At 38.4% G+C, this 25,969-nt stretch overlaps 1 protein-coding gene across 1 annotated transcript in view; it reads left to right on the forward strand.

Moving 5' to 3' along the window:
* Nucleotides 1-10,409: 10,409 nt before the first annotated feature.
* The window catches only part of tmtops2b (teleost multiple tissue opsin 2b), a 33,633-nt gene continuing 18,073 nt past the window's right edge, over nucleotides 10,410-25,969 (forward strand). Inside the window, exon 1 of the mRNA XM_086145136.1 lies at nucleotides 10,410-11,800. Within this exon, the coding sequence (XP_086001262.1) occupies nucleotides 11,434-11,800 (367 nt within the window). The 5' untranslated portion in view covers nucleotides 10,410-11,433. The remainder of the gene's footprint in view (nucleotides 11,801-25,969) is intronic.

A 25,969-nucleotide genomic window follows, 5' to 3' on the forward strand; every position in this document is an offset into this window, starting at 1 on the left:
GTATCCCTCTCCCTTTTTTTCCCTCATAGTTAATATTTACCGCATTTGCATCAGATGCTCCCTATTTCGTGACAGTTGTTCAGATTTGAATTGCCTACAAACAGTCTATGGATGTTCTATAAGCAGCTGGATGGTTCTTTTCATAATTCTACATATTTTCTCTCATTTCTCTCCCACTGGTAACATCCTACAATACTTAACAGTGCCATTAGTTAAAAACTGACATCGTAATTTTGTCCTCCACGTCATGCAAATTATTGCTTTGCCTTGCACTTGCTCTGTGACTATACCATAGCTCTGACTGCAGTGCCTATAACATCTTATTCTACAAGCCCAACACAATTTTCTCCTTTGTGTTTTGTCAGTGGTATGGTAGCCATAGACATATCATAAATAGCTCTCTGAGAGGGTTACTATAATCTGTTGCCCGTTTATACGCAGACACAGCATATCAAGGAGGTGCTAGCTTGGATATTGGTATCATCTTAAAGGAGAAAGAATATGTGTGCTGTTTTCTTTCCTCAAATGGTGCTCATTATTTCTTCAGGATGAGCACATCTTGATCCAGTATATTCTTCACAGTACCACTTCAGTACTGATTTCTGTTTGAAAATCTGTTTTTTTTTTCCTGACTGTGCTTTTCTATTGTCTATACAGAGTTTCTTGATTTACCCTGTTGTGTCATTTGTGGTTTTGCTGTATTTATTCTTATACAAAGTGTCATGAGTTGAAATTACTGTACTTAACACATCATATAACCTGTATGTATTTGGTTGTGTTTCATCTAAGACATGTTTGCCTTCTTTGTGTTTTTTCCTTGCACTTGCCATATGTGTCATTTGTCTTTTTATATTTCTGTTATCAGCCCCCGGCCAACCTTCACATGGCTCACATCTGTGTCCATTGTAAGACTTGTGTAAGTGTATTTGAGGTCTTTTGCTGTATCAATTGATTTGCATCCTCTGTTTTGTGAGGCTGTATCCGCTTGAGCCAGTGTATTAATTCACATGAAAAACATCTGTGACCATGGGTTAAACCTTGCTGAGGGAATTCCACAGTCAATTTATTTAAATCCATGATTTTCAAGCATGCATTAGACTAAAGATATAACTCAACCTTCACCCTGTTTCTCACAAGGACCTAACTGGTTATTTCTGAGACCGCCTATGCCAACAGTGCCGGAGCCACTATGGCAACCTCCATAGTGGTAACCGCTACTCGCTTCCCTTCAACTAGCCTCTAGGCATACGCCTGAAAAGTGTTGGATATGACAGCCTTCTTCTTCTTCTTGTCAGTGTTCACTACAGCCATTTCCACCCTTTTTGCAAAATCTATCATCATATGTCCCTCTGCGTTCCTATCCTGTATACCAAATCTACCTATCGCTTCTTCATCCCCTCTATTGCCTGCACTAACATGCCCATTGATGTCTGCACAAATTACCACTTTCTCATCCCTGGGGATATTCTGCATCACTTCATCTAGCTCATTCCAGAATTTCTCCTTCTCCTCAAACTCATATCCCAACTGCAGGGCATAGCCACTGACAATATTCAGCAACACACCTTCAATTTCCAGTTTCAGACTCATTTCCATCTGACGTTCTCTTCACCTCCAGAACGTTCCTAACAATCTCCTCCTTCAAAATAACTCCTACTCCATTTCTCTTCCTGTCAGTACCATGACAGTACAACTTAAAACCTGCTGGTCAGCTTCTAGTCTTACTACCTTTCCACCTGGTCTCCTGGACACTTAGTATGTCTACTGTCCTTCTCTGCATCATGTTGACCAACTCTCTACGTTTTCCTGCCATAGTCCCAGTATTCAAAGTCCCTACTCTCAGTCCCAGACCCTTGTCTTTCCTCTTCTCTCTCTGCTTCTGAACACGCCTTCCTCCTCTCCTTCTATGACCTACAGTAGCCCAGTTTCCATTGATTTTCTGTAAGTCTTCGGTACCAATGGCGGTCGTTGTTAACCCGGGCCATGACCGATCCGGTATGATCTGATTATTAATTCGCATGTTTGGTTTTGGCAAAAGTTTCACACCGGATGCCCTTCCTGATGCAACCCTCTGCATTTATCCGGGCTTGGGACCGGCTCAGGGAGACACTGGCCCATGCTGCCCTGAGGCTGCATTATTTCTCAATCCGCCTGCCTCCTGTGTTTACATACTTCTGTGTAAAGGGCCAAGTAAGATTTCTTTTCATGGGTCCCAAAATCCCTGGTGGCACTCTTGCCTCTAGCCATTGGCTTTGCCAAAGATGACGAGGAAGTAGGTTTTTTTTATCATATACTTGTTTATCTTCCCTCTTTTTGCTTTGAGTTGAGTCGCCCCATCCTAGTCATAACAGAATATTCAGTGTAACTGTCATTTTCAGAAAATCTACAACTTCTATTGCTCTTAAATCAATTGAAGAGATGTATTCACTCTCCCTATAAAGTCAAGGAACACGAGATGTGCAGTAGTTTCTGATTTAGAAGACTTTTTTTTCTGGGCATTGAAAGAGATAAGTAAAAGACAGATTAGAGGTCAATAGTGAGAGTGAGAGAAAAAAATACATAGAGGGAGGGGGAGAGATACTCAAAGAGAACTAACTTTACTAAATTTGAATAGAATGATTTTTGGTAGGTATTTTGCTTTAATGGGGGAGATAAATAGATGGGGCTCAGTAGATAACCAGCTCACATACCCCCTGTTTAATGATTCGTGGTGAAGCTGGCGGGGCTTCCTTTGGAGGACAATCTATAGGCTCCATGTGTTGGAATGAAGATAGTGACGTATCAGTAAGAAACAGAGGAGCAAACAAGATACGGCAAAGTTACAGAAAGCAATGATCTTCTTGCAGAGCTGAATGATGCATGAGGGATTCTTTGAATGCAGAGAATCATGTATCATGTGGCATAAATAAAAGGGGAATTTATAGACCATTTTCATAGGAAACAGATTTGTTCTTGAGACAGCACATTTCCATGGATCCGGGAATTGAGATGAGAATGTTAATAGAATCACGGTCTCTGGACTGTATGACTCAAACCCTCTTATAGGTGGTAAAGAATTCCTCATCTCCTTAAAATATTGTCCCAGGTCGTTTTTTATATTATAAAAATGGGACTAATGAGGTTTGAGAAGAGAAAGATTCACCAATGCATTTAACCCTCTTATTATGTTAAGGGTCAATTTGACACATTTCACCCAGTGACCCAATGGGTCAAATTGACCCATAACATAATAAGAGGGTTAATTGCAATTATTGTATTTCCTGTTTATTTTGTTGTATCTTCCTCATGTGTTCTGCGATAGTTTTACCCATTTACACTGCTGTCTCAGGGCCTCACACACTAGCAATGTCATCCCATTGTGGCCTTATATACCCCAGACCTGGTTTCATATAAACTTCAGTTCTACCCACAATAATTATTTGTCGCTATGGAACATCTGGGTATGTTGTACATTTGGACTGAGCCTTAGATACGGTTTTTCTAAGAGATGTTTCCACCTTATGGTGGAAACACCAGGCATACTTAGCCGAGTAGTTGTTACATCTTGCAATAAAAGTGGATCAAAATCTAATTTAAAACTTCTAAAAAGCAATTTGTTGAAAAGAAAGCAATAAAAAAATCAAGCCAAAACAAAAAAAGGCAAAACAGTGATGAAAAATGGACTTTTCCTGAAATTGCAATGAGTTTAAAAAGACTAACACAGGATCAGCCTGCCCTTCTGCTTTTTTGCTGCTGTCTGGGAATTGATACCGCACTGATAAGCTGATTGACCTCTGGTGGCTCCTCTGCCCACAAGAACTGGAAGTGAGCATGTGGTTCTTTTGTCTGAGTCAATTGCTTTGAGAGAGCTGCCAGAGCAGAGTCTGACAGGGATACGTTCAAAAAGGCTGCTGCTGTTTCTCAAATATAACACTGAAATTAATATGTTTGGTGTCTGTTGAATCTTTCTATTTCTTCAATAACAACCACACACTATATTTAGTCTATTTTGGTAAGAAATAGGTCATAATGCAGGTATATGACATATGACATATGATTGAAGTCATTTTACATTGTGTGGGGAAATAAAAAGCACGCAGTGCTATTAGGAACTAGAAATGCATAAAAGCTTGGTAATAGTGGCATCGATTACAGTATCGCACACATCATTTTTGACTTCCCTTAGAAAGATATGTATGAATGACTCAAAGACTCAGGGCACAAAAACTTCTATGGTGGTTGTGAGACACATTCTTATATCATGACATTTTAACTTCAGACTAAATACTGAATATATCCAACAATATCTTTTGATCTTTAAGCACAACTATAGGCATTTCAAAATATGTTATATATTGAAGTTTTGTTTTGGAAATGTAGATTTCCCTTGGAATAAAACACCCTACTACCACTATTAACAGCCCCCCAAAATGTCTCCCTTTATCAAATTCATGAACGTAAGTAAGTGATTGGAACACCTGATTTCGATTATTTGGATGGCTGATTAAATGTTTTTGGCCATATCCTCTATATGTATATGGCCATATACATATATGTATATCTGTATGTGTGACAGATAATGGCCAGAGTTATTACAATATAATTAGCTGACTTTAAAAAATATTTTCCTTGGGATAATGACCTATTCAGCCTAAAACAGGGGCTTTCAAATCTGTCAAATAACACAGGCATGTTTTAAAAATATAATAATATACATTGAAGGTGCACAGAGGTAAAAAGGCAGAATCTGTCCCATGAAAAGCCAACTGACCTGTCAAAATAACTACTGCCACATAAATCCCATGTGGTGCTGAAACATGCTGATCTACCTTTCATATCCTCATCCGCATTAGAACAGTGGGCGATTCTCTAAAATTGTTGAATCGCATTTGTGGCAATCAGCAAGAGCTCAATACCTGGGAAATGCAAGAAGTGGTGGCTGCTTCCATGGTAACTTGCCACATCAAAGTATGTTTGCATATTCTTTTACTGTTTGTTGCTGTTTTTACTGTCTTCCGCTTTGTTTTCTTGGCCAGGCATTAAAATTGTTTTGTAAAATCTTTGTTTAACAGATATTTCTGCCATCAAATTTTTCATGATCAATAACCACAAAACCTGTCAAATCTGGTGTGGAATGACAAAGTGGCTGTTTATAACATGGGTATCTCAGATCTGAGACTTCATTCAAAAGAATTGCAATTTGCATTTCAGTGCTGGAGAGAAACATTTTCATTTATTATCAAATATATTAACAAAGAAGGATTACATCATCTTTGACTTCCCTGTTTCTGGCATGCAGATCTGTGTTATGTCATTGGCTGATAAAACCCTCAGAGACAATATTTTGACCAATCCATCTGTCAGGAAAGATGGTTGGTAATGGGCCATCTGACAGCTGTTATAAAAGTGAACACTAGAACAAAATCAGCCACACAGCACAGAACACAATGCTTATCACTCACAATTTGTGACTGCAACATTATCAAACGTGCTTTGAAAACAAAGGCCACTACTTCATAGAGCAATGTATCCCCGAAAGTCCACCGTCAAACAGAGAGGACATCACATACTAACACTGCATCCATTTCCATGTGCGTTGTACTAAAATGGCTGTGTGTACTGTACTGTGTACTGAAATTTTTGTACCGTGTGTCAAGAGAAGAAGTGTGATGGCACCCATTTTTAAGAAAAAGGGAAATGTACAGATTGCGGTAACTATAGAGGGATAAAGTTGATGCGCAATACAATGAAGTTATGAGAAAGGGTAGTGGAAACGAGAGCCGAGGTCCGCATTTGTGATCACAGCTTCATGCCTAGAAAGAGTACTAAAGATGCAGTATTTGCTTTAAGAGCGCTGGTAGAGAAGCACAGAGAAGGTCATTGAGAGCTGTATTGTGCCTTTGTAGCCCTAGAAAAAGCATACAGCAGGGTGCAGAGAGATGAACTAAGTTACTGTATGAGGAAATCTGGAGTGGCAGAGAGGTGGCTGGTGCAGGAGATGTGCTATAGGTGTGACAGGGAAGTTCAAGGTTGAGGTGGGACTCCATCATTGATCAGCTCTGAGTCCCTTCTTGTTTGCAGTGGTGATGGACAGACTGACACATGAGGTTAGATGGGCATCTCCATGGAGCATGATGTTTGCTGATGACATTGTGATCTATAGTGAGAGCAGGGAACAGAGTGAGGAAAATCTGGAGAGGTGGAGGTATGCTCTGGAAAGTGGAGGAATGAAGGTTAGCTGCAGCAAGACAGAATACATGTGTGAACAGGAGGATTTTAAGTACTTGGGGTTATCAGTCCAGAGCAATGAAGAGTGTGGAACAGAGGTGCAGAAATTCAAGCAGGTTGGAACGGGTGGAGAAAATTGTCATTGGTAATATTAGTCAGAATGGAAGGAAATGTGTACTTGACAGTTCTGAGACAAGTGATGCTCAATGGTTTGGGTTAGGGTTAGGGTTTAGGGTTAGAGTGGCACTGAAGAGAAGACAGGAAGCAGAGCAAATGTTGAGGTCCTCTTTGAAGGCTGACAAGGATGGATCGGATCAGGAATGAGTCCATCAGAGGGACAGAACATGTTAGATGTTTTCTAGATAAGGTGAGAGAAGCCAGACTGAGATTGTTTGGTCATGTACAGAGGCGGCATAGTGAATATATTAAAAGGATCCTGGGGTTGGAAGTGTTGGGCTGGAGGTCTAGAGGAAGATCAAATAAAAGATCTGTGGGTGTAGTAAAAGAGGACATGAAATTGGCTGATGTGAGAGAAGAGGAAACAGAGCACATGGTCAGACGGAAGAGGTTGATTTGCTGTGGCGACCCCTGAAGAGAACAGACAAAATTAAAAGAAAAAGAAGCAGAAGAAGTCATTTGGTGGACATTCGAAACATTTTTTCATACCTCATATCAAAACTGCTTCTTATGTTAGGTGGGAATGACCTGCAGATATTGACAACAACTCAGGTGAGAGTTAAATACAGCAGTCTTTTGCAGCTTTTTGTATATCTAATATTTGGCATTCATTCATTGACAGTTAACAAAATTGGCAATCCAAAATCCAACACCAAAAAGTTGACATTTTGCACTACATTAAAGAATAAATAAGGTCATTTATTTTAATATTCGTAAACAGTGTCTGCATGACTGCTTGTTAAGGATGTGCTCAGCCGCAGCTCTCATGTATATAATTTTTAATGCAATCTGATGAATCTGTCTATGAATGGATCTCTGAGATACTTTGAAAATATAAATGGTTTAAAATGCCTTCAAATTCCTCTTCTTCTTTGAAATTAAAATGGTAGTTATTCTGTGTTCAACCTCATTCAGTTATAACACTGAATGTTTTACCACTAGCTAACAGCTGTCAGCACATTTTGTGATTTTGTCATTTTTTGCATGGAGCTCTATTGATTAAAAATTTAAAGCAATGTAAAGTGCAAGACCTCAGCATCACTGAGGACAGGGGCATGTGATGAAAGAAATAAGGTATGCAAATATAAGTCCTCAACTGTTAAAAAGGTAACTTTTGAAGACCATCACTTGAGACTGCTGAATGATGATTTTTGTGTCCTTTGAAATCATCATTAAAGGATCGTTTTTAGTCTGGATAAGTCATATCTATACTCGCATTGAACATTGCATTTTCTGTTCTCTTGGTAAAAATTCCTTTGAACAAATTCTCAGTAATGAAGGGCATCGTTTTATACATTTTCAAATATATACATCTTTACAGCAGCATAGCTCAGCTCTGCACAAAGTGTAAACTTTCTGTGCTCAGATCTGTGTTGTGGCCATTGAAGTACTAGACCACAAAAGAAATGTGAGGCAGAGTTTCACAAAATAAAATCTACTGTTCAAGAGTATTCAAATAAATCTGAGGCCTTATTTTTTGTGGGACAATCTGGCGTCATCCACAGAATGTTGTGTGGACGATGTTGACCTTTGTTCAAATCAGACCTGCACTGGCCATGAGCAAGACATTTACTGTACTTATCTTTTTGAGTAACTGCCAAATCAGATCCCATAGATTCATTTATTTCAAGGTAGCAGTAAAGGAAAGATGCTGATAAATCAAAAGATATTTTTTTATCTGTAACTTTTTCAGCCCTAAAACGAATTAAAACTAATGCCAGAAATATGACAGGGCAAGCTCGACTTTCAGTATTAGCTTCAATGGCGATAGAAAAGGACTTCCTGATGGAGCTGAAGTTCAAGGATAATCTTTACGACAAAATAATTGAACTCTTTTTGAGGAATGAAAGGAGGATAGATTTTGTTTCCAAATGGTCAGAATTTCTGGTGAGTGTAATACTGCAAATAATTCTACAAGTTTATAAGGTTATTATTGGTGCTTGTTATGTGTCGCAGCTGTTTGCTATAAAGGCATTTATTGTGGCTATAGAAGTTAGCTATCTGCGATGCACCACTTTTTATACTTCATCTTTGCATAATGAGATGGTTCTTTATAGCCATAAACTAATTATTGGGGGGTGGATTGATTCGGAGCACTATTGAAGGCCCAAGTGTAAAATGCACGTCCTGCCACTGCCTCCAGGTATAGACTTATAAATGCAATTGAAAGAAAGAAATTAACATAAGATGGCTGCTGCATCTGCGACAAACCAAACAGTATATTTATCTTAAAAGAAATAAAAAGAGAACAGTGGAATGTTTGGATATGAAGAAACACAAGGTTAGCTTTTGGTAATAGCATATCGTCTGTTGAATTTTCTGACCGTCTTCACTACTTTATGCACTTTCAGTGGCTGGCTGTTTTTTCCACACATTTTGTCTTTGTTTTTTTGTGTCACACATTCCTTCTCTCTGGTCGCAGGTCTATCAGGCTTTGTCCACTGCCCTGTTTGGTCTGCCTCTGCTGTTAACGCCCAGTGGGAATCTGAAATCAACCAAGTTAGACTAGAAGAAGTCACCTTGACCATTTAGTCTAGCGATGCATGGCTAATACTTTTCCACTAGGTATTCCCTTTGTGAGTTAAATGTTATGGTGAAGTGTTCAGTGTGGAGATTACATTCATCAAGTTTTGCTGAGCTTGGACTTCTGAAGATGTCAAATATGAACTAAGCCTGGTTTCATTTATTTTCTAAGGATTTCACCTTTACAAACATCTTAATCACAAGTCTTCATCTGCTATCTGCTGCACGATAGCAAAGATCTCTGGTTCACATGGTTTGTTGCGCCTCATTAGATCATATGTCCTGTCAGAGGGCACCAGGTGTCAAACAGAAAGACCTTCCATATGTTTACACTGAGTCTTGGTCCCAAGGGGCTCAAATTTGCTATTACAAGAACTGAATGGAGCAAACCTGAGTGTGTAGTATTTATTTCGCTGTTCGAATTTAGGTGTTAGTTAAAGAGAAATGGGCCATGTTTTATATATTCCCACTCTTTTTCATCAATGCAGCCAACTTATCATTTAGCATATTTCTAATTAGTGGAGGTTGCAGAACATATGATGACTCAGTTTTCACTCTCATGTCCCATGAGAACATTATGACAAAATCTACAACCTATCAACATAGAATGGTGCCATTGGATAAAGCTTTGGCTTCCAAACTCATTCAGATAAAACCTTAGTCATTGATTTGTTAATTATCTGTAGATGTTCTAGACTCCAATTGGTTCAGTGAGCTGAGGTTGCCATGGGGGTTTGAATTTTAGGGTTAAAATGATACTTTCACATAATTTAATTCCCAGTGAAATCCAGCAGTTATAGACAACAGGAAGAAAATGGTTAAAGTAAAGATTAGTTTACGCTGTTTAAATCCCCTTCATATTCTTTCATGGGGTATTTTGCATTCTGGCAGTTTATCAGTTTTTACTGGGAAGAGAAAAGGTGGGAAGCCAAATGTTAAGCATCCTGTTAATTTGAAATGACAGTGTTTTGACCCAAACTTGGTGAACTTTCGTTTTTTCGGTCACATCCAATACACAAGCTGGATCTTAATGATGAGGTTATGTTGAGTAAACACCCGTCAGACATTCTTGACATCACTGCTTAAAGTTCATCGCATTTGCCCTTGACAAGATGGAGTGTCGGTAAAAACACATATTTATCTAAAATGGTTAAATGGGATTTAGAAAGTAGAACAGTAAACCAGGTGGTATGCACATGCGAATCAATGTTTCATGGATCCAAAGAGACGCACAACTTTGAGTTTCAGATTAGTGAGTGGTATGAATTATTATGGGTTGCAAAAGGTGACTCCAATTACTACTACTCAGCAAGTCCAGCTCCAATGAAAAAAGGCCACTATGTCACACTTGAAAGAAATTAAACACATATGAAATCAACAATCCGCTCAAAAACAACTATTTTTTGGGTTAATACATTTTTTTTTAGGCATTTTGATAATACTATGAATAGTAACATATTTAATTTATTTGTGTGAGAAAACCCTTGCACCCGCTGTGATTTCAGCTAGGGTGAGAAATGTGAAGATGCGTTTAGGTGGACTTCATTTCACTTTGTGAAATATGCAAAACAATTTGCTCAAAGACATTAGACAGCTGAGAAGCTTCAGTCATTTCTGCACCAGATGGAGATGTAAAGTAGCATTTCAGCAAAAAAAAAAAAAAAAAAACACTGGCGTTAGAACAAGGGACTAATACAAAGACAACAAGATGAAATATCTATACATATATATATGTATATGTATATGTACATATATATGTATACACACACACACACACACACACACACACACACACAAAGCTAGAGAGAGAAAGAGAGAGAGAGAGAAGTTGGAGATACACCAACAGGCTGACATAAACCCCCACACAGAGAGATACAGTGGCACGCAATGCACACACACGCACACACGCACACACGCACACCTCCCCAGTGGCTCCTGTCATCCCAGTGCCTCATGACGTAAGAGTCGTCTTTAAAAGCCGCTGGTTGGGGGCGAGTCGCTCACTTTTACGCAAAACTGCGGACTTCTCACTTTTAGCACGGCTTTACGGTTAACCCTCCTCCTGTTTTAGTTTTAGAGATTCCTGTGTTAGACATTATAAAACGGGTCGGTGGCGACCCTTAAATAAAACGAAGGTTCAGTAAAAAAAACAACAAAGAAAAAAACTGTTGTGACGCGAGTGAACAGGGATGAAGACGGTATGGGCAAGATGCCTTGGACAGACGGAGGCAAACACAGTAAGATGCGCTGATCTTCTACGGACGGATTCGTTCAGGTAACAAGTGGGACTCGAGTTAAAATGTACGTTTTCAAAAACAAAAACAACAAAAACAAAAGAAATCTTTTCTGGACCTGCGAGTGTTTTCATTCTCTCAACATCAGCGGAGGAGAGTCCGAGTCCAAGAAGAGGCGCCACGCGTAAAAGTGCCAGGAAACATCGCAGAAAAAGACAAAAAGTCGCCAAGTTGGAAATATGCAGTGAATAAAGAAGCGGCCCTAGAGAAGAGAGAAGACAAGCTCCCATGAATGGACCGCAGGATGTTCTCCGGCGAGGCTGGTCTCAACTACAGCTTCAACCTGAGCGATGACCAGGAGCTGGTGGACGAACCTGCCGGGAGGGTGAAGCTCTCCTCCACCGGCTTCATAGTGCTGTCCGTGGTGCTGGGTTTCATCATGACCTTCGGCTTCCTCAATAACTTCATCGTCTTGCTTCTCTTCTGCAAATTCAAGAAGCTGCGAACGCCGGTCAACATGCTGCTGCTGAACATCAGCGTGAGCGACATGCTGGTGTGCGTGTTCGGCACCACGCTCAGCTTCGCCTCCAGTATCCGCGGGAGGTGGCTGCTGGGGAGCAGCGGCTGCAGCTGGTACGGATTCATCAACTCCTGTTTTGGTGAGTTTTCTAATTATTCCAATATCTATTTTAAAGGAGAAACAAGGCGATTGCAAGTAAAAAAGCCAATTGCACAAAGCCCCCCCCCACCCCCCCGCTTGGAAGTTACAACACTAATCCTAAACCTTTGACTGATTAAGAAAAAAAATCCCTCAGAATTCCGGTTAAACCCCTGCAATGCCTCTAAAAGATAATACAATATATACATATGAATATAATTATTAGGATTGAAATGATGTTAGCTCTCCACTTTGATACATAAAAATATCATATCTCATTATTATGCAGGTCTTAGCAAATTATATATGCATTTTCTTTATCTATTATCCTGTCACAACAAATGGATTTAACTTGTGTCCTCATCAACTCAAGCAATATTTGCTGTCTCAGGGCAGCCTTTTCTGAGATAACAGGCTCATATTTCTGAGATCTCAGGATAATGAAACTGTGTTTCCAAGATGATGACTGGGTTGCGATATTGGAAAACAAAATGAATGGTACATGAAATAATAGCAGTAATTATCATTCAGCAGTGTCCAAGCAGAAGAAGAATATTGATTTATGTGTCACACGTCTATTCACTTAAACCCTGACAGACTGAAATAGCATTTCAAGATGATACCATTTTAGTGTGCATAGTACTGTGTAAATGCTCTGTGCATACATCATTGGCTGTGTAGCATCTGAATATTCTGAATATTCATGGGTATTATAGAATTATGACTACATAATTGAAATGAATGGTGATGACGTCGCACAAAACAATGTTGAAGGTAACGGCCTGTAACCACACTCCCATGCCATTATAGAGGACTGTAAGTGAGGAACACAGAGGGATCACCCATATCCAATATTGTTTGGAATACTGGGTTAAACTGAGTTTCAAAACTAACAGTGTGAGTTTGATGGCACAAACATCTTTGCCAACATGAACATGAACAGCACGTCATTATACATCAATTAGTGTAATTCAAAACCAGGGGGACCCCCAGTACAGCCACACTGCTGGCTGTGGAGTTAATGCTTTCTCTGTGTTCAGAAAAGCAGAGAAATTAGCACAGAACCAAAGCAAAGCTGCTCGATCAGTTGTGTCTACATGCACAAGTGTATGTGTGTGTGTGTGTGTGTGTGTGTGTGTGTGTGTGTGTGTGTGTGTGTGTGCGCGCGCTTGTGTGTATGAATTTACAATGCTGGTCTATTTTTCAGTGCCAAGATTTGTAATATCACTGAGTACAAATTAACAGAATGAATCTAAATTTTATTGTTGAAATGTGAACACATCTTGATTCAATTCAAGTGGTAGTAAAGATATAGGGGGCGTTACATCAACGTTGCCATTGGTCAATCGTTTTGAGCCCTTTTCAGATGTGCACTGTGTGCCTTTTACAGTCCCTTTTACTATATAAATGGCTATTGGTAACAATGGGCCAAAACAGATACTTCATCTCCAGAACCTTTGACATCAGAAGGGAATCTTGAATGTACTCAATACAACCCAAGCTGTTTTTCTACATTAGCGGAATGGCAGTGGGTTGAGCCAGATATCTCTCCTGCGCTAGCGTAGTATTATTGTGGAATGTCTAGCTACGAAAGACTATTGTTGAAGGAAACTGTACAGGTTAGAGAAATATGGACGTCAAAGGCAAACAACAACCAAAACCATTGAACCCCAGTTGATTCCCTTAATTTACTCAACATCACTGTTTGCAGAGTCTTATCTGACATGTATTCTCTGGTGTTTTTTAAATCCTTTTGATTTTATACCCTGACCAATTCCAATTTTCCTTCATTCCAAATACATTATGGAAAAACATAAAAACCCTTGGCAAGAAAACTAAGACTTATTCGGTTACACATCTTCACCTACTTGCTTACTTGGTTGCTTGGTCGGTAAATGCAGCTGCTGTTGCCTTGACCTTGTAACATGTCTTGTAATTGAAATGCTGTAAACATTTTAAACCTGTCAGCTTTACTTATTTTGAAGAGCTTCCACCTGGAAGCCCTTTTATCTTTTACCTGTGTCACCGTCTGTATGACGTATTCGTCCAAGAGGTCCGTGTTTGGTAAACGAAAGTGGCTTTGAGCAGGTTTTCCCAAGAGTTCTCAACTGTACAAGGGTTTACACTTACATATGCCAGTTTCAATACCAATCACGTGGTGCAACAGTTGGTTTGAAAAGAAAGCCTTCATTTTTTGAAAATCAAACGTCTCGCCCTTCAACGCCCCATTATTTCTTTTGTTTGTTCACATCTAATCACTAGCAGACTTTATGCCCAATTATTTTGAATCTTTTGTTTTTATCCGTGGCCTTCCTTTTACCTGCGAAGAAATTCCAAGAGAAAAAGATGTCGCTTTTTTGAATTGTCTTCGATATTTCTTATAAAATCTTAAATCTTTCTTTTGCATCATTTAGCTGTCCTTCACTCTCAAACTGACTCTATTCAGATGTCAGATTCTGAGTACTCACAAATGCACAAAAAATTGGCATCAAAAAAGCATCTTGTCATTTCAGTGTTTAAAGTGCTTTGACAGATTAACCACTCCAGATTTTTGAAAACCTTTGGCACGATTAAATGGGACACTGCCTTTCATTTTTGAGAGTCACTTCAATCTCTATGGACTCGATTGCCACATTTTTACAGAAATTGATTTTTCTGTGTAACGTAGTTACTCAGCATCTGATTTAACGACATTTTTTTCTATATCAACTAATGATGAATGTTTGTCAAAGCAGGTATCAAGGAGAGGGACCCAAGTGAAATGATGAGGCTACAGGGAGTGGAGATGAAGGTGGATGACTTTAAATACTTTGAGTCAACAGTTCAGAGCATTGAAGAGTGTGCAAAAGAGGTCAAGAAATCAGTTCAAGCAGGTTGGAACAAGTGGAGAAAAGTGTCTTGGGTAATGTGTGATAGAAGAATATCAGCCAGGATGAAAGGAAAGGTGTGCCAGACAGTTCTGAAACGAGCGATGCTGTATGGTTTAAGACAGGAAGCTAAGACAGGAAGTGTAGCTGGAGTTGGCAGAGATGAAGATGTTGAGGTTATCTTTGGAATCGTCGATGATGGTTAGGATCTGGAATGAGTCTATCAGAGGGACGTGTTAGTGTTTTTGAGATAAGGTGAGAGAGGCCAGACTGAGATGGTCCAGTCATGTACAGAGGTGGGATAGTGAATAATTCAGTAGAATGATACTGGGGTTGAAACTGCCTAACCCTTACCCGAGGGTCTCTTGGGTTAGGGCCTAACCTAAGAGATGCTTAATGGATGTAATGAAAGATGACATGAAGTTAGTGTGGGAGACAAGAAGATACCTAGAATAGGGTTAGATGGAGGAGGCTGATTGGCTGTGGCGACCCCTGAAAGGAAAAACCGAAAGTGAAAGAAGAGGAACTAACAAAGTACATCGTCTTGAGTGTGAGCATTTCTAGAATCATTCTGCAGACAAATGAAACTGTATAAGACAATCTCTTGGGTTCACATTGGGCTGTGACGACCTGAGTGCTAATTGTATTGACTAAAGTATCCAACATTGAGAATCTGACAAGATCACCAGCCTGTGGGTACAAAACACAGTCAGCACATCAATTTTGTATGTCAGCATGGTGATTAGAAGATCACATATTCCCACCACGAGACACTGAATGTAAAAAATAAGAGGGTCTACTGGCAGAGATACATGAATTAGAGCAATTTTGTGGATTCAGTCAATATCTCAAAAAAAAATGCGTGCACATGATTTTGAAAACAGTGGGTATAAATGAGGTGACTTTTTTGTTGAGCTGGCATTTAGTAATAATAGTCCTTGTATTCTTTTTTCTTCAATCACTGCCAAAGTTATTTCTTCAATGAGGACATGTATTTTCTGTTATCATATTATAGAAGAGCTAAATTACGGCCCGTAAATTGTATATTTAATTTTTTGAAAAATATGTCTCAAATACTGGGAAATAATAAGTGAAGACTGCTTATCATCCACTTAATGTTGAACAATTTGCACCGCCACCACACTGATCCAACTACGTTCAACTCACCTGCTTAAACCAAATCCTACTCTCATGATTACTTTAATCTCGGGGAATATTCCAGAGCTCCCGTGTAATCTCCTGAATACAATCACTCCCCGCTAAGAGAACCTAACTCGTGCTCGTATCTTGCATGATGTTTGGTGAAGAATAATCAGTGCTAAAACGGCACCTACCTGTGGGAGCTTCTGTTTCCACTGAGGCATAGCAGCATCAGCATGTCAAGAGAGAGCTGGAAAAATGGCACCATATGTTTCTGGAGGCGTCACAACAGCTTGAGCTTATGTGTTGTTTTTCTACGTCATTGGCTTAAGATTGGATTAATGTAGCCTTGATTATGATAGCACCGCTCTGGAACTTTTGGACCAAGGACACTGACTTGCAATGATGGCTGAGGGAACAATTGTGGATACGACAATTGGGTTTTCAGTATACTCCTCCAAACCAGCCAAACAATAACGAAAGTGGACCCAGAGGGGAGCAGAATAGTGACGCATGCAGCATCATTCTGCTTTCAAGAGACATTCACCAGTCCTGGTCCTGGTCCATATAATATTAGGTAATGTCAATATTCAATGACAATCTGGGTGTTTACTGCCCTAATTGTGAAAAGTATGTGGGACTTAAAGCAGATGTACTGATTTGAGATTATTTTGGTCTTATTTTATTGTACATATACTGTGGAAATCGCACTGAAAACGGCACAGTAGATGATGCTTCACAGAAACTTGGGCCACAGATGTGTACAATTTGGATAATATCTCATGCTTCTCTGAGTGAATTTACTTTACGGACCATTATGCTTGTTTTAAATCAGATCAATTCACTTTTTCTTAATAGAAATGATAGGAGCTTGTTTCCTGAGCTGAAGTAGACATTTTCAGGGTCTCAGAAATCAGTTGTTGTGTTCTTTCAAAACGCATTCATGCAGTGCACTTATTACTCTGTCTAAGTGGGTGATGGTACAGCATTCATTTTGTGAAGTGATCTCCAGGTGTAGGATTTGACAACCAAATGGTTTTCAACTGTTACTTCACAAGGTCTTTTCTTATCAGCATTCCTCACAGAAGGCTTTAATAAAAACATTTCTAAAAACCTTATGTGATAACTTGTATTGAGGGCAAACTAAAAATTGGCAATGGGACATATAATTTTGGTTTATTTTTTGAAACTTTAGGTAGCCTTTTCATATGTTTTGCACAGTCAAATCACAACTTATATCTAAACAGCAAGTCTATACCTTAGGTTTGATAAGTCTTGACTCATAAAAAGTTTTTCAAGCAGGCATACATAATTTTTACTTATACTTAAGTCCCAAAAGGATACTGGAAATCACATTCATGTGGGCTCACAGGAAAAAACATGATTCATCAGAAAGATTTAAAAGTAAGTTTTCTGAGAAATTTGACTTCTCTGACAAGGATTTTGACAGAGAATTTCAAGGCTATCCATTGATGTTTGTGGACATTATCTGACACTGAAGTCAGAGAGATCGAGAACACTCTGTATGATGAGTTTAATGGGTATAGCAGAAACTCACAGATAACAAGCCTTCACTAAAAGTGAGTCATTCCAGTTTTTAAAAAGGAGGCTGTCAAGAACACCTAAATTGAAGGTGTCTTGTTATCAAACAGTAGCTGGTTCTCAGAAAAGTGTGTCATTTTTGAATATAATATTGGAGCAATTGTTCCTGTTAAATAAACTGTTGTTCCTAAATTATTATACAATAGTACTTGAGAGAAGCTGCTTTTTAGTTTTAATCCTTCAGTCAAATCAGTAATGCATGTTTTGCCTGGTACAGTGGTTTGATGGCTCAATTCAGGACAAAAATAGTACGTCATGCAAAGTAATTTATCATATATATGTAATGCATCCACTTGAACTCATGTATGCTGTGATGACTTCAGAATGGAGGCACTAAAGTGGAATAGCTCAGTTTAGAACAACAGAAGTTACATCATATGAAACATTTTAGCAGTTAATTTGCGTCCTTGATAGGTCTTAGAATAAAGTTATCCAAATGCAGCAAAGCCAGTGCTGGCAGAATAGCAGCTACAAGTTACGTTGTTACACTGGTGTTCATGATGTAGAACAGGTTGCTGAGGATTATTTAAAGAAACATGGTGGCAGATTATTTCTAATCTAGCATGCACTATTTGAAGGCCCTTAGATGCTGGGTTTGGAAGGTAGGTGTTGTGGCTGTATAGCTGTAACTTTCGTCCTTCTAGTTAATTTTGTCGATGTGTTTTAGATTGTAGTGTGGAAATTGTTTTGACATTACACTGAATGTCTCGGTCTTCTCGTGTTCCTTTGTTTCTGACATGCAGTCTTTCTAATTGTTTCTATATTTAGATGCACAATGGATACAAACAATCAATCACCAGCGTGAACCCAATGGTTCAAAACCAAATCTGTTCAAACCCAAAGGTTAATGGACAAGGCTGACTGAAAACATATGCCAAAATTTTTTTTTTTTTTTAATCCAAACCTAATACTGTTATTTGACAGGTTTGGTGAGATGTTGGTTACACTTACATTAAAATAATAACTATCCTTGAACAAAGACCATTCAGAAAAACACGTTTACCAGATACTTTACATTCATATATCTAACCATTGGCAATATAATCAGAATTGGTTTATGCGTTTTTCTGAACACCACCTAATAATGCTGAAAATTATTTTAGTTCGGCAATAAATAAATAAATGTATAACATCATCATCATCATTATTTTGGAAAAGAAAAAAAAAATCCTTTATTGTCACATACAGTTATACAAAGAGTACAACAACAGCAAAATCTGACCTCTGCATTTAACCAATGGGTGCACCATAACCAGAAGGCAGCTAAGGAGCAGCGTCTTGTTGGGACGACTGTGCTAACCTTCTGAAAGGGAGGAAAGCAAATTTTATGAAAAGGGTAAGTGAGAACCCAAACCCTTAATTTCATGGAAAACACATTTCCCTTTTGATTTGCTGTACTTGTTTCCTGTCAGGAGGTGTAAAAAATCAACTACCGGGTAATTAAAAAAATAACCAAAAATCTAACTAAAACTAAAACTAACTAAAAAATTAATTTAAAAAGTGTTAACCTTTCACAGAATTTGTTTGATTGATGTCTGGTTAACTGGCAACATCTACATAAAAAAGTATCCAGTGCAGCCACATCTAGCGTCATTACTTTGATTAATTCTTCGATGTTTATCCTGCTTTGATTTTTCAAGTGTCTGCTATCTGAAGTCCCTCATTTGTTGAATCGGGTCAATTCTCGGTGAATTATTGGAAGGTGAAAAATGCAAAAGATTGTTAGTAGACAAGAAAAACAAAATTGTTTCGTAAAATAAGTGAGAAATTTGAAAAATAAATAAATAAAAAACATTGTGTTAAGTAAATTGCAGCATGGAATTTTAAGTTTGGTTAGTCAAGAAATTAATCAAATAAAATAGAAACTGTCTCTGAGACAAAGGGCTGGTCGGGTGGACCTGGTATCACTGACTCTCCTATGACTGGCTAGTAGAGCCAAATAGAACAGGAGTACATCCGCAGGATGTGGCTCCTAAAAGCCAATTTATGTCATTTTTGTGTTGCTGAGAGGGGTGAACAAGTTTAAACCACACAGTGGATGATGTTGAACCTTGGTTTCCATTTAGGGATATCCGTCTTCCACACACTCACCCATCTATCAAGCCATGGATCAAAAACAAGGTGAGAGAATTAACAAAGGATGCAGCTTTCAGACAGCAGGACCACCAGTTGTATAGCACACATCTCCAGGAGTTTTAGAGGGGCAACAGTGAGACTTAGCACAGGCACAAAAGTTTAACAACAATGAGCCTTGCAGAATGCAGACAGGGTCAGGGCACTAACAGAGATTATACCTCAGATTCTGTGTGAAGACACCAACGTACCAGATGTTCTACCCACAAGTGAGCCCTTACTAATCCTACAGCACCACCAAGTAAGGACCACCTTGATGAAGATGAACAAATCCAAATCTGTAGGCCCAGATGGAGTGTGCAGCTGGGTTCTGAAAGCACGCACAGACCAGCTGGCAGTTTTAATTAACCTTTCATTAGGACATCCCGCTTTACCTTCCTGCTTGAAAGTCCTCTACCATCATCATAGAACCCAAGCCACTTGGCTCATCTCACCTGACATAGGATGTGATGAGCCAAGTGGCTTTAACGCCATTAGTGTTGAGGTGCTTCAAGAAAATGAAAAATCAGATCGATCATCCCACCTGGATAAGCATCGGTTTGTAAATCAAGCAAACTGCCTCGCAGGGGATGTGATAGCCAGCACCCTACATTCAGCCCTACATTCCCCCACTAGTCCATTGTTGTACATCCTCCCCATCCATAAGTGTACCCTAGACTGCTGCCCAGACTCTAAATTGAAATTTACAGATAAAACAAATGGAACAATTCCAAAACAACAACAGGAAGGCTTACAAGCTCGCAGTAGAACACCTGGCCACGTGTTTAAAGCGCAATTACTGGGTCCTGAACCCCTAAAAGACCAAAGAAATAAAAAGCTGACTTCAGAAGGATTAGGGCTAAAGGTGGCAAGAGACGATGGAGCAGCCCATCAATAATTACAAGGAAAAGATACAAAGCTGCAACCCTTCACTGAAAAAGCTGATTGCACATGTGCAAGAGAATTGCTCTGGAATTAGATGATATGGTCAGATGAGTCACCCTTCACCATATTACCAGCAAGCTGGCCGCAAAGGACAGGCCTGCTTGCTTGGTTTTTGCCTCTGAGATGATCATGCGCATCTTCATCGGGAACAAGGGGTCACTGAATGGTTTGACAAGAATGAAAATGATGGGAATCAAGATGTCAAGCTAGATGGAGAGTTTATATGCTGTGTGTCAGTGGAGCTTTCAACTGGCCATCTCCAAACCCAACCATCTACAGATTCTGCCAATATCCCAACTCATAATGATGATAAAGAATAGAATAGAATAGAATAGAATAGAATAGAATAGAATAGAATAGAATAGAATAGAATAGAATAGAATAGAGCAAAACCTAAACCTTAGGATATAGATATGTACAGCAATAGCGATATGTCCAAGAGTAGAAATTTTTGCCAAAGACCGGACAGTGCTTTTTATCAGACAGTATAAGTGTGTATGGGGCAAAGATGAAACAGATACTATCAGAGATCTGCTCCAAGCATGAGTTAATATTGCTCTTGTTCTAAGGTAGAATTGCACATTATAAATTTTGAAATTGAACATCGCTACCAAATTGTTTCATGCATGTTTGTGTGTTTAGCATTTACCGTTATTATTTTTTATCACAAAAATGAATTACTGAAAGAAAGGTATACATATATAGATATGTGACATAATTGGGGCCTGTTAAAAGATGCTTGGCAAGTTTCTCTTAATCTATCAACAGCATTCTCGTTTGAATTGTAAAGTACATTTTGGATGATGGCCTAATGAGCCTCAGTATATTATCTCTCTTCTCCTCTTGGCGACAAACTAGACACTCAAAGCTTTGACCTTGGTTGCTATGGCAGCTAAGAATAACCAAAACATCCATGTTGATGCACTGTCACACACAGGTTTATTTGAGACATCCAGATAATTTTTGTTCTTAAGTAATTAATTTCCTTGATTATAAAATAATATGTTAGTATATAAGTAAATAGTAAATCAGTAAATCAGTAAATCAGTTGTTGTTCACATGTAAAATTATATTTTAATTTTTTTTTTCATTTTATTGTGCTTCTTTCAGTGTCTTGCTTAACAACACGTTGACACACTAGGAGGAGCGGGGAATTGAAACAGGAATATTCAGTCCAAAGGACTAGTTCTAACCGCCTGCCTCACACTGCCCGCAAAGGTGAATTACAAAGAGCAAAATAAGGGACAAAAACCCCAAAACAATTTCCTCTGTATTGTCAAGCTGCAGGCAAAAATGGTAGTGTAAAATCAATCGTTTGGACACTCTAGAAGGGGTACAATAAGAATTTAAATTATGGAAGGCATCTTAAAATTACTGAAGTCATTTTTTGCAGATGTGCCTTGATGAATAGACAATATTTTTATATTGGTGTGAATCAAGTCTCATCATTTTGAGGCAATCCAACGGCGCTAGCTACAATAACACTGAATAAAATAAAGAGATAATTAGTGGAAGAACACTCTTTTTTTTATTTTTGTACATCAGACACAGATGTTCTCTCATTGAACTGCTAAATGGAGCAACATGCCTTGATAAAAAAATAGCCCATTCTATTGTCGGAAAGAGACGAAACAGCACGGGTTGTTGTATTGATCTAACGACGCATAACCATGTTTCATTTGTAGTTTAAAACTTTTATATTTTTTGCATGTCATTAATGCAATAGGAACTGAATTTAAAAAGGTTTTCTTTTATTAAAAAAACACAGGGATGCTCAAGTGGTGATATCCTAATTGATTCCATAATATTTCCTGTTAAATGAACTAACTTTGTTTTCAACATTGCAAGCCAGTTATGATGATTTTCACCATTATATGGGATAATTACCATACTAATTTATCATCTCCCAATTGACCAAACTATCTCAAAACTCATAAAGAAAATAAGAGTTCTATCATGCGCATAATTTAGAAAGGAATCAGGTAGAAATACTATGAATAAGAACAGGTACTTGTTTTTTTCCTTTATCATAGTTTCCTTTACCCTTTTTCTACCAAAAGACATTGTCCAACACTCTTCTCACTCCGTGCAATAGATATTGCCTGTACTTCATAATCAGTTAAAAAGACAAAGAATGGCCACAGTGCTTTCAAATTCTAAATCTGAAATAGCAAATGAATAGAAGCTGATTCTATGGGGTTGGTATAATGGGATATATATATGTATGTGATTAAATACTGTTTGTCCGCTGGGCACAACATCTTCAAGCCTGATTTGGTGTATGCTTTCACAACCTCTACCTTCAAACATGGTTCCTGTGGGTTACCTTTGAATTAACCAGATATAAAAACATAATTTTCAGTTTACAGTCCACAGAAATGCGTCTATAATGCATTTTTATTTCCTCACTTTACGGAGTTTATGTGCCGTAAACTTCGACTTGTTTGTTGATGAGGCTTTTTACAGAACAGATATTTTGACCTGTCACATACAGAAATGCACATGTTTGAAGATTAACAATGAATATTGTTTAATTTAGTGAGCTTTGATTATAATAAAGGACTGAGCATACTACAGCTAACCTGGGTGCAGTGACCATTATTAACATAAATTCCCTCTTCGCTTTTTCCTGCTTTGATAGGTCAAATTGTTTGCTACCAAAGGGACTACATGAATTTGAATTCCTGGAAATCTATTTAACATCTCCTGCTGTCTTGAGCAAAGCCCATATATCACCACTGTCCATAATTTCGCCTATTATAGACATTTGGTATTCACCATTGTCAAATAAATTACACACGCATCGTGTTCATCCATTGTTCATGTTATTCTTTTTCTCTGTTAGTCTTATTTTAAAACAGAGCAGTTATTCTGTCATCGCCCAAATGGATAAAACAAGATGACTATTACTGATATAAATGTTGGTGTTTCTGCATTCAAATAATGAGAGAGTTCCTGGATGTAAATGGTCCCCACAGCACTAGTCTCACAGGCCTATTTCTATAACAGATATTTTTGAATATAATAGCCGGTGATCACGGGTCTAATTACAAAGCTAGTGAGACCTCTTTACTGTGCGGGAACAAATTTGCGGTAAATGTAATGAGTAACACCTGATGACTCAACGTCAAAATTGCTGTCAAAATTTTTCATCAAAGACGCAAAGTTGAGTTATAAAAGCATTGTAATAGCCAATCATTGGAACCACTGAGCGCTGCATGGCATAACCATGACATCGGTAAAAAAGTAGATTTCTCTTCATAGAAGGGAATATACATTAAGGTGTAAGATTCCCATAAATGCTCTGTTGTTGCGGAAATGTACGCATTCTTGTCAAGCATCAATGTCCACGCATTGCTTAGCTGATATTAAATTCCATCCAGACAGTTGTTTTGATTGAAAGAATGGTATTTTCAGAACAGCAGGTGCATTAATGTGATGTCAGATAACATTCATCAGGCAAAGGTTCATCACAGTAGGCTTCTCTCCACATGACCATCGCACATCATGTGAGATTCTTCTGGTTATTATCTTTCCAATAATTCCTAAAAGTATACTATACATGAATACATCTTTTTTTTTTGCTGCCTTTTGCTTGCAAAATACCTGGAATTACAGAGAGACATGCCTTTTTCGGGAATGATCTCATTACACTCATTCCTTATGTATTATATTCCCGCACAGTGACATTTACACTGAGCAGTGAAGCTTCTGCAGGAGTAGAATGAGTCAGCTGACATACGGCTCCTCAAACAGACTTCATATCTGTATATGTAGGACAAGGTTTGTGTTGATGCTCTGGTCTCCTCTCACGGTCTAGAAGGTTTGTTTATCTGACAATTCGGAATGACTGCAGCATGTGTGTCCATAGGCTAACCCATCTACACCAGTCAGGGCCCACAACTTGGGATATATAAAGAACCACAAGTGAATTTTACTGACAATCTACAACAAATAAACCTGAGATTACATTCATCTCTGCAAAAGACTGGTATGGATCAATACCAAAATGAACCAAAGCAACAATAAAATCTGGCCCACCCTCATGCGGAGGGTGCGGAGTAAGTGTGGACCTCCGGCCTTACTGTAAATCTGTTGGATAACTGCAATATACTCAGTGTTATGACTTATATCCACAAACTGTTCCCTCTGTCCGTGATACATGGACAGTGGGAAAATTTTTTTTATAAAGATCTAAATCATATATGTTCATATATGAGCTGTTTGTTCTCCCACATGAATTCCACTGATATAATTCTAAAAAAGCATCATATAAGAGAAATTTCACTGGATGAACATTTTTTTAAAATCCTTTTTTCTGCTTGTTGAGTTATCCAAGACATCCCAACTCCGGTTGGGAAACAAAACAGCATACTAATGTTGCACTGCTTCCAACTTTCTAGCCTTTCAACATAAATTCAGAGGAGGCTTTTCTATCTTACAGTCAATAACCAGAGGGACGCAGCATCAACTGTCATCAGGTCCCTCCCTGGACACGGGATTTTCCTACACTGATGGCCAACAATCTATAATAAAGTATGAATATGTGACGAGACAGCTGAGTTTCCTAATATGAACTGATAGATTTAACACCAATGATTTACTATCTGTTAATGTTTACATGCACTAAGTATCACTCAATAAACATTCTTGTTATCTATCATGCCACTCTGGCCTTAGCCATAGTTTATTGACACACAGCAGATATGCACCTATTAAACATTCACAGCAGCAGGTGCATTGCAAGGTCTCTGTGAGTAGTTTCTCTCAGATACAAACATTTCTGCATTTTTTCTTCTTTTTTTGACATCCATTCCCAACAGGGTATTGATGAATGGAAAGAGAATTTCAACTTTCAGTGTCAGAGTTCCCTGACCTCTTAATCTAGTGTTCATAGTCAACAGTGACTAATCTCCTTGCAGCCTTTGCTTTTCACCTGTACTTTTTCCTTATCATTTGTAATAATGAAATTTAACAGTTACTTAATCAAAATTTGTTCAATGGGTAAACCTTCTTTTAGGTTGGGCATCAGGTTAGTGTATCCAAAATTATGCATGTGCAGCTTTAAATCTAAATTTTTTTTTTTTTGTGGGAATTTATCTAAAATCCAAACAGTATATGTCTACTTTTTGCCACATATATTTTAAAGTGGTTAGTTCAAGGGAAACAGTTACGGGTTCACTTTCACTACAAACAAAATATCACAGAATTAGTGACACGTGTGGAATTTAACAACGTTTTCGGTAAAAGGAGACACTTTTCATGGTTCAAATATTCTGCCAACCTGGTTTTCAGTTTTTCAAATGATCAGAGATTCGCAATAGACATAGTTATTACACATCATTGAATGCTAAATTTCTTGATGTTGATAGAATTGGGTATTTTGAACTCTTTAGAGCATTATTTTCTTTCAGTGGGTATCTGTAGCTCTGGTTAATGTAATTACATGTGCTAATAATCTTGTGAAACTGTAAGTATGGAGAATGTTGAAAGGATTAAAAGCT

Source organism: Fistularia commersonii, chromosome 4 (assembly GCF_037954325.1).
Source record: "Fistularia commersonii isolate RoL2024-O1a breed Wild chromosome 4, RoL_Fcom_v1.0, whole genome shotgun sequence".
NCBI lineage: Eukaryota > Metazoa > Chordata > Actinopteri > Syngnathiformes > Fistulariidae > Fistularia > Fistularia commersonii.